This window comes from Tachypleus tridentatus, chromosome 7 (assembly GCF_004210375.1).
Source record: "Tachypleus tridentatus isolate NWPU-2018 chromosome 7, ASM421037v1, whole genome shotgun sequence".
In the NCBI taxonomy this organism is placed as follows: domain Eukaryota; kingdom Metazoa; phylum Arthropoda; class Merostomata; order Xiphosura; family Limulidae; genus Tachypleus; species Tachypleus tridentatus.
The window spans coordinates 142365838-142376745 of NC_134831.1; the positions used below are offsets into that span (position 1 = coordinate 142365838).

The 10908-nt window shown below is 34.2% G+C and overlaps 1 protein-coding gene across 1 annotated transcript; it reads right to left on the reverse strand.

Annotated features, from left to right (window-relative positions):
• Nucleotides 1-3149: 3149 nt before the first annotated feature.
• LOC143256776 (uncharacterized) lies at nucleotides 3150-4482 on the reverse strand. Its single transcript, XM_076514430.1, has 2 exons — nucleotides 4395-4482; nucleotides 3150-4080 (listed from the first exon to the last, which is right to left on the reverse strand). The coding sequence occupies exons 1-2, from the start codon at nucleotides 4404-4406 to the stop codon at nucleotides 3307-3309; spliced, it is 786 nt and encodes a 261-aa protein (XP_076370545.1). The 5' UTR covers nucleotides 4407-4482; the 3' UTR covers nucleotides 3150-3306.
• Between the last annotated feature and the right edge of the window lie 6426 nt (nucleotides 4483-10908).

Below are 10908 nucleotides of genomic sequence, written 5' to 3' on the forward strand. Positions count from 1 at the left end.
TATTCAGCGCCGTGCCAAACATTCAAAATATTGAGAAGATTTTATTGTATATTTAAATATAATCAGAGGGAATTTTTGGTCTTCTTGTTGTTTATTATAAACAGAAGAGACGTAGAATATTAAGATAAGGTGAAAACAATTTAAGTTATCATTAACAATCTTTCGAACACTTTCTCTTTAGAAACAACACTTTGTGCAATCTGTCATCAAAACATGTATTACTTTGAACTGAAATATTTGAATAGATAGCTTTCGTGTGAGAAGTGTCAACAATTTTCACCTGAAATGTTAAATACATACTCATATCTTAAAAATATTAAAACTTGTTGAACTTTAACGTTCTCTAGAGTATCAGTATCTTACAAAGACAGTGACAACTTCATGTCCGAAAATATTCTGACAAATGACGACATTGGTTTAATGAAGTGCTCATGTTTATTTTCATTGAGAGGGTTCACTTTTTAAATATCCCATTTTCAGATTAAAGACCAGGGTGTATTAATTCCAGAAAGTTCCGACATCAATAAGTTTAAGTGTTTATCACTCTAATAACAGAATCCGCCAAAATTAGAAACTCTCCTTCAACTTGGAAATGTTATTTCAACAACAACAATATTTCGTCTAATTTTCAGTTGATATCAAATGAACAGAATTATTTGACTTTAATTTTATTTTGAGTAAATTTCTTGATTAAGATAATTTTTAAAATGATGAACAGTGAGTATTACAACAGATTAACCGTTAATTTCTAAATCATGGCGTTCATTGTGAATTACACTTCATTAATAGATCTTTCTGTAATACGCTTTTAACTAAATGAACTTAAAATACAAAAATGAAATATCAATATCACAAAACCGACTTTATATGCATACAACAGCTTCAACTGAGTGCTACATTATTTAGTTACGTATAACTACCGTGTATGTATCATACTTATTATATTGTTGTCATATATGTGGATTTAAATTGTTAAAAGAACTTAACATTTCTTAACGTGTTATTTTTATAACTGTTTCAATTCAAAAAATACGTGCTATCCTCAGTTTAAAAAACACTGATTTATCTCTCATTTGTTATATAGGCATGACTATAACTAAAGATCTTAAAATCTCAACACTCACACAACTAGGTTTGTGTTCATTGGTTACTAAAGCGAATCAGGTTAACTAAATTTTTCATCCTAGTAACTTGAAGTCTCCGAAACCTGTCTGCTTTAATAAAAAAATCTTGTAAATCTTTACCTAATTCTTGCTTCAAATAATAATAACAGTTTCACACAGTTTAGCTTGCACAGTTTGTGTTTATATTTTGTATTGTTTTTACTATGTTGTTTAATTTTTATTGTTCTGTATCGCATTAAATTCTGTTTTCGTGTATTGTTTCGTTTCAGATCGTCCCTGTAGTTGTCATTAAAAGAAATGCTTCAAAAAGAATGTTTGCTTCAAATGTCGCCATGAAAATGGATCGCAACCACAGCTTTTTAAGGTGATTTAGCTCCAAAGTTGATTTTTTTTAGATATATTTTTACATATATTAACTAAAAAATAAAAAGTTTATACAGGCTAACCTACTCTTCGGTTTTTCACTAATTTAACTGATTTTTGGCGTCATCTACACATTCAACTTTTAAATTAGATATAACTGTAGTAAACCTAAATTTTTGTTGTATTTATCACAAAACTATACACTGTGCTGTCTGCGCTCTGCCTGTTACAGGAAATCAAACCTCAGATTCCAGTATCGTAAGTCTATAACATAACGCTGACCCACCTGCTACGTGAAGAATCTAGATTATCTGATAAGTTTGTTAAGGTTCAGTACTAAAGAACATCCGATACGAAAGCTAATGAAAAGTTACATTCCTTTAAAGAAATTAGGATTATATGCACGCTTTTAACAGGATTCCTCTATCAGTTTTTTTACTCTCAGAAATTATTGAGCTTTGTAAAATTCGTCGAAATCTCAAAAATTTATATTTGGTTAAAATGTGTATATTTTATAACATAAAGGTCTGTCAAATCATATATCACTGGAATAAATGTGAAAAACGATTACTAAAGTGTATCCCACATATGTCCGATGGTGGCTCAGTGTTTAAGCAGTTGGACATATAACCTTAAAAAGTACGTTTCTAGAAATACTCGCTATTAGCACCAGTACATAACCCGTTTTTTACTTTTGGCTTTAAGTTCCCTTAATAAGCTAGAAGTTGAGGAACTGTGTCTTCCAAAAAGTTAATATTTTCAATAAATGTGTTTTGTTTCATCTTTACCGAAATAAGTCAACACAAGCTAGTCTATTTATCAAAATTAGCTGCTGCACCCGTACTCTTAACGGAAGTTATGTAAATTCATGTTCAATTAAAGGTAGTTTAATACATGAGATGTTTTCTCAGTAAATTATTTATCTTGGTAGGCAGAGTCACATTTACACAAAAGTGGTTCATGGAGTAATCCACTGAGAATTCAGCTGATGGAACAATTCGCATGCAAAGAAATACTTCCTTATCAAAATGGAATTTTACTCCATTAACAAATAGAAAAATCTACTGAGAATTCAGCTGGTGCTAAAAATTCGCTTTTTAAAGGGGTCCTTTTTTAATCAAGTAAAATTCAAGGTCGGTTAGTAAATAATCCACCCGGAGTTACTGATGATAAAAGACTTAATTTTAAGCAACTTATGTTAAAGAATTTCTTATACTGTTAATTAGCAAGTACAATAGTGAGGTACTTATAAGATACATCAACAATTTCGATTTTACTTGGGAGTTCATCCATTTTGTGGTTCGTAACATGTTGGTTGTAACAGATTATCCTGTTCTGTTTTGGACTCTTCAATGTTTTTAAAAGAATGATCAGTATTCGCGAATTAGTTAGAGTAATTTTCTTACAATTGATTGATAACTGGTTATACATCATTCTGGACCTTTGAAATATCCCTTAAACGTTTTCTATTTTTCTTTATTTTTTAGAAGTCTAAAACAGGTTAAAAAGGTACGATAATCAAGGACTTACTGAAAGATAGTTTTGTTTCTCCCATCAAATTTCTTTGGTACTTTAAACTTGAGTTTGTATCGGCTGTTACATTTACTTAACATTTACCTTTCACGAGGTTAGTTGTTGAACATTTAAGAAAGACAACTCGGCCAGTGTTTGCTCAATCATTTATTGAAAAAAATATATATTTATCACAATTTTAAATACAAATCACTTTCACTCTCTTTATATATAGAGAGATATATATTTGGAATACGGTTAATTTTTAATTATGTAATTCAATAAATTAACTTCTTTGGTAAAGTACTTAGTGTATCAGAGCTTTAGCAAAACCAAGACCGTGACCGTATCCCAAACCGTGGGCACCAGCGTAGCTGTATCCATAGGGAGCGGGTAAACCCAGTCCATAAGCTCCAGCATAGCCGTGTCCAGCGTATCCTAGGCCTGCATGAGCTAAACCAATACCATGGCCGTGGTTGATTCTAGAGACAGAGGAACTCACTCGTCCGGCTGGGGCACCTCGCAAAATTAAACCTTCTTTAGCGGCAGCAGCTCCCTGTGCGGAGGCAAAGGCACCCTGGGCAGCACCGATGGCACCAGTTGGATCTCCGGCAGCAACTCCATGGGGAGCGACAGCACCATGAGCGACGACGGCAGGACCCACAGCACTATGTGCGAATGCTCCATGTGTAACAGAAGATGGACCAACAAATCCATGGGAAATGGCACCATGAGCCACTGCAGCTGGAGCAATAACACCGTGAGATATGGCACCATGAGCGACGGCGGCTGGAGCAATAACACCGTGAGATATGGCACCATGAGCGACGGCGGCTGGAGCAATAACACCGTGAGATACAACACCATGGGCGACAGCAGCTGGAGCAACTAGACCATGACCAATGGTACCGTGAGCGACAGCAGCTGGGGCAACTAGACCATGACCAATGGTACCGTGAGCGACAGCAGCTGGGGCAACTAGACCATGACCAATGGTACCGTGAGCGACGGCTGCTCCATAGGGTGCTGTCAGAAATCCAGCATGAGTGTAGGCCAAGAGACCGAAGAAAATGGCGGCAATCTAAAAGAAAAGAAAAGAAAAAGACAGCTTTCACAGAAGTTTCCTATACTAAATAATACTATACGATCACCAGCTATGTATGATATTTCTAAAGAAAAAACAGTTGATCAAATACTTAATAATACACAAAAATACGTATTCCTATGGAAAGTTCCTTATCTAAAAAATGGACGCATTTCAAGATTTTTATTTAGTAAAATTAATTATGTTTCTGATTCACACGTATATGTCTAAAACAACAAAAACCTATTAAAATTGCATAAATAGAACTCATTTTACTTCACAAATCTTATATTATTCTACGATATACCCACCAAAGTATTCATGTTTTCAAGCTGGTTGGTGTGAGATAACTGGTACGAAGAGTCCAGGTAAGACCTCTTTTATACCTCCACTCGTGACGTCAAACTGTTCTAAATATAATGTCTTTCATTGAATTTTTCACAGACAAATGTTAATGTCAGTAGAATGGGTTTTACCGGATATAAGTCGAAAGAAAAACACGTTATGTTACAAATATGTAGAAGTGGGTGGCGTATTTTAATATTAAAGAAAACCTGATCACCTATTAAACTCACTATGAGTTATAAAAAAGCACATAAACCTGTATATAAAAACTAACCTGACTAGACTTCCTTGAGTAAAAATCTCCCTGACAAAGTCAAACAGCATAAAACACCATATGCTGGTAATATCAGCTAACATTTATCAAGGTAAGAGACTATTCTGTGTAAGTACTGAATCTCACGATTCTACGAATTGGACCTGAGGACCAAGACGAAATGCTATCTATTGACTATGTTCCTTGTGTTTATCTGTAGGTGCATATTAAATGTGACAGTTACTTCTTTTATTTTGTTTAAAAAGTTACATCGACTGTCTTTTCTTATGTTAATAACTTAAAACGTATAGTAGTTAAACTTAAATATTAAGGTTATCGCACTTGGCTACTGAGCTAGTACAACTACACATGAGGTTACGTTCAGGATGAAAATTCCAAATACATTTATGAACATAAATAATGTCTAAGGATTTAATAATTTTGTTTACATCAAGTAGGAGACACTTAACACGGTATGTGAATACTATTTGTACATGTTGTGGCAGTTAGAAACCTTATACTGTATACTATATAATACTTTGATTGCTCGTCGTCTGGTTTTATTCCTACATCTGTATTTTTATGTCAGATTCTCTTGGTTGAATATACAATGAAAAATGAGTAGGCACTACGAACTGTGAACAGTAAAACTTTGATTTATTTATAACACTTTATAATATATAGTTCACACCCTCTACTTGTGTTTCTGTTTTGTTTTTGTTCTCTTACTACATGGTTGACTCGAGTGTAATGAAAGAGTGAAATTATATGAAAAGTTTTAAAATATAATTTCAACATCAATATATAAACGTTCAGAGCTGTTTTTTCTTATCTACAACTTAGTGGGGAAATAAAAACACGCAATACCGGTTTGCAGCATGAGTGAAAAGGGAGTGGTTACATTAAAACGTGACATTACACTAATTTTAACCGATATTCGTTAAGTATCAGAGATAGTTTGTGTGGTCAAGGACAAACATGAGACAACTAAGGTTAAACAAATAAGAATTTATTACGAGGATTTTCAGAGACGTGTAGCTCAAACAATGTATTAGACACAACTCATGCCTCCTTTTGTGGTTGGTCAAGGGCAGGATTATTTAGAACAGATAAACAAAAACTATCAGGTAAGGCGAGCACAGTTACATATTTTACGAACGTTCATTTCAAATAGATCAGCACATATAACGAGTAAGCTTAGTAGAGCAGTAAATTCTATTTAAAAATGTTACGATGTGTTTGTACATTCAAACTCCTTTGAGTATGTTTTATTATCTACAATTAGAATAATTAATTTAATCAGCAGTAATATATGTAGAATATTTTTGCTTTGATATGAAACACATTTATTACAATATTGTTTAAATTATTAATTTAAAGAGAGAGACATACAGAAACAATTAACTTAGCTTAATATGAAAATCCAATTGCAAACAAGCAAGGTTAAGTTATACTCTGTGCAAAGAAAAAGAAAAAAAAATAATTCTTTTTCATAATAATTGTAAAGTTTTAACCACATTCTTCACTAACATCATAATATTCGTACTAAAATATTCAGTCTTTGTTAAACTTCCGTGAACATAATATAATATACTCATAATAACTATAAAACTGTATTATACTTCCATGCCTAAGTTTTATATTATTTAAGACTTAAAATATGTTAATGAACTTCAATGTGTGAGCATTATTTTTCATGATCTTTTTTATCAACATAACAGAAAATACTTTTTCTCATCTAATTCCAACCCACAACAATAGATTTTACCTTAAAAATGTATAACATTTTATTTCTCATCAGCATGCTAAATAACATTCAAGTTCAAATGTTTCACTTTAGGAAAAACAATTATACCACAATATCTTTCTAAGAATGATGAGTACTCTAAATACAATAATTGTAAAAATTGTAAGCTTTTAATTTGTTTCAGTTTCATATATTTGCTTTAAAACAATCTTCTTAGATGTATTTTTTCTATGTTTGGAATTTCGCGCAAATATACACGCGGGCTATCTGCGCTAGCCGTCCCTAATTTAGAGTATAAGACTAGAGGAAAAGCAGCTAATCATCATCACCCACCGCCAACTTTTGGGCTACTCTTTAACCAACGAATAGTGGGATTGACTGTAAAATTATAACGCCTCCACCGTTGAAAGGGCGAGTATGTTTGCTATGACGGAGACTTGATCCTGCGAACCTCAGATTATGATTCCAATGCCCCAAACACCAAGCCATGACTGGCCCTCACTGAGATGTATCTCTTGCCTTTTCGAGATATGATTTTTAAAACAGTAAAAAACGATTTCTTTAGTTGTTGCATCAAGCTGTTCTCCAAGACTGTAGTTGATAGAAATTGAAGTTAATTAGAGCATTTAAGCTTAATACAAGACCTAGTGAGATTCCATTCCTCTTAATGGGCACAGCACATAGTCCAATGTGTTTGGAGTGTAAGAGCATCACCTACTGAATATTAATCTTAGTGATACGTGTACTTGACGCTACCTTATAAAAAATAATCCTTTTAAAACTGCATTTTACCTTCCTTCAAAGAAAAAGGGAACAAATGTTTGATTTTAGAATTTCACGCAAACTAGTACAACTAGGCTAGTCACCCCTAATTTAGAAAGGTGGAAAGTTAATTAACACTATCTACCACCAACCCTTGGGCTACGCTTTTCCCAAGAAAAATGTGATTAATCGTCGCAATGTAACGCCTCCACGACTGAAAGGCCGAGCATGCGCGGTGGTGGTATTAGAACTCGCGACCCGCAAATCGCGATTCAACAACCTTAACAAGTACGTTATTCCCAGAGGTTAAGTGTGGGTTATGTTTAGAGGTGCAAAATATAAACATTGTACATGTAGCAATATTTTAACCCAATTCCACCTAACTGATGCTGACAAAATTTTGGACATGGGAGTATGCGCAGAAGCCAGTTACATTTTTTAGCATTGCGAAAATTAACGATGTTTTTCTTCTTTGTTTGCAGATAATGGCACTAAAGAAACGTGCGGGTGTCATCTGGACTGAAAGTCTTCAATATGCTGGATCGATTTTGAGGGTTTTATTCGGTAAACCTGTATAGAAAATTAGATTATGGCAACTGATTTTAGGACATCCTGTACGATATTTTATTTTCATAGGAAGAACTAACCATCCCTGCATTACTGTACACTTGACTACATGAAAACTTCAACTTGGTAGACAGCTATGAATATTTATTTGTGCTAAAATTATAAGCCCTCGAAGAACTTTGCCTGAAATTTCACAAACTATAACAATCTGTGAAATTTTTACAATGGACGGCAACTGCCTGTTGGTAAGATACAAGTGTAGAGGACGACGTTTCGAAAGTCTTCCGCCTTACGTCTTCAAGAGTATAACAATCTAATTCCGAGCTTACGCTTGCTGTTAAATAAGGTAATTTAGATCACACTACTATTTTTTTGTGATCATTCCGTAGTCATTATCGAATAATGCGCAAAATATCGAAAACCTATAGTACTAATAATACAATCCTACTCTGGTATAAGTATTAACACTTTTATTTATAAGCAAAAAACAACTTTTCGACCTTCCTAAAGATGACCGAGAAGGGTCGAAAAGTTATTCTTTGTTTTATTAGTAAAAGTGTCAATACCCATACCAGCCGTTCTGAGATACATTTTTATTTCAAGTGGGTTTCTTATCATCAAGAACAATCCTACTCTGTCAATTTTATAAGGAATTTTAACACTTCGAATTAACCCCATAAACTAAGCCTTACTGGACTGAAACCAGTTTGAAACAAGCTAACTTACTCTGAAGTTTTACTTGATTTAAAATACGAAAAGCAATTTTAAAAATTGTTACACATCTTGTGCTTGTTTATTTAATATATCTTTCCTACAAGCTGTTGTTACAGTTGGTGACTCCAGGAAACGTTATATCAGGTCATCCCTTATGTAATGTCCGATTTTACGTTCAGAAAAAAGAGAAAGGATTTCAAACGCTTTTAATGTTATTTAATCAATAATGTATGTTCTTTTATTATTAATTACTTCCTCCCAACGATTCACAAGCTTCTGAATGCCACTTATATAAAATTCTTGAGGTTTTGGGGAAAAGAATGTAGAGAGGATAGTTTTGATATCTTCACGTATTCCAAGCTGTTCTCCATCAAAATAGTTCTACAAACTTCAAAGTAGATAATAGTCATATGGGGCAAAGTCTGGAAACTAAAGAGGGTGTGGAAGTTTTCCCAGCCTAGCTCTTCAATCTTTGCAGATGTGATACTTGCTGTATGGGGCCCTGCATTTTCCTGGTGTAACACAACACCTTTACGATTGATCAAAGCAGGCCTCTTTTCTTTCAGTGCAACATTCAAGCACTCTAACTGTTGACAATACAAGTCTGATGTAATCGTTACATTGAGTAGCAGCAACTCAAAATGAATCACACCAACAATATCCCAAGACTTTATTATCAACAATATTGACAAGACTTTCCTCCGGTGGAGGTCCATTTTGGGCTTTGCCTTTGCCAGTTTACATGCACTGAGTCATTGTCTGCGGTGCTTAACATTTTTATAATATATCCATATTTCATTTCCAGTTACTAACCTGCCCATAAAAGGTGAGTTACGTTCAGAGTGCAGAGAAGTGCAAATGTTAACTCTTGTTCTAAGGTTGACTTCAGTCAAATCATGGGGACCCACTTTCCAAATTTTAACACCTTTCCAGACTCAAACATCCACTTTATTTCAGCTGGACACAACATGTCTGAGTTGTATTAAATGAGTTTATTTCTATTTTGTTTTATTTGTGGAAATAAAACATGTAACACTTAATTATACAGATTAAATTTATATAAGAATGGGTTGAATTTATCTTCTGTGCTAGTTCTTCAACTGTTACAGCACAATCTTCATCAAATGCAGCAAGTCATCATTAAACTCAACAGGATGACCTGAACGTGGCTTATCACTTAAGCTGTAGTCACCTGATCTGAACTTCTGAAACCACCTTCGACATTTTCTTTCACTGAGAGACTCCGCACTTTGAATGTTTCGTGTAGTTTCTGCTGCACTATTGCCTTTTTTAAACTCATAAAACATTATATGCCTAATGTGCTCCTCAGACACATCCATCTTCATAATGAGTTATTTGATTAATGAAAGGAAAAACTGGAGTTGAGTTAGTTTCTTTTATATGTCTGAACATTTTTATACATGTCCTACTAATATTTTAGTCATTAAAGCCTTCTACAAAGACAGAAATGATGATTTACTTTCTGTATTAAATTTTGTACATTTGACAAAGAAAAAAGTTCATAACCAGTTTAAAAATAAGTATTTCTCACTACCGCACTATGTTCTGTTTTAACAAGGAGGATCAAAATAGTCATTCTGTGCTCTGTCTACCACGTTATAAGTCGGTAAATTAATCGCTAACCCTCTAGGGGGGGGGACATTTCCTTCGCTTGGCTTACTTGGCATTGAGATATTTTTCAGGAAGATGTAAACCTGGTACCTTAATATAATCGTAGATGAATGACGTATATATTTAAATCATCCTGGTTAGTATACTTCCAACAAAATAAAAACTCAAATGTGTATATGTGCATATATAAGTGTACTTATTGCATTGTAATTCTGGATGCATATATATATATATATGTGGAGGTAGGATGAGGGGAGAACTAAAAGTTTTGTTTAAATATCCTATTTAGGGCGTGACTTAATCGTAAGAATGCCGATTCTAAAATCTGATGGTTCAAAGTTCGAGAAGTAATTCTTCTGGGTAAGTTTCACGTTTTTAATACAAATTAAAGACGCGACAGTCAAATCCCTTTAGTCGGTTCAGAGAGACCGACAAAGCATTTAAAGCGACGACAGTGGTTCAAAATCGTAAGCGTCCATACATGGCAGTTAACCCACTTACACATAAAATACTGGCCCGGCATGGACGGGTGGTTAAGGCACTCCACTCGTAAGCTGAGGGTCGCGGGTTCGAATCTCCGTCACACTAAACATGTTCGCCCTTTCAGCTGTGGGGGCGTTATAATTTGGCGGTCAACCCCGTTATTTGTTGGAAAAACAGTAGCCCAAGAGTTGGCGGTGGTTAGTAATAATTAGCTGCCTTCCCTCTAGTTTCACACTGCTAAGTTAGGTACGGCTAGAGCAGATAACCCTCGTGTAGTTTGCGCAAAATTAAAAACAAACCAAACCATAAAGTACTGTTCAGG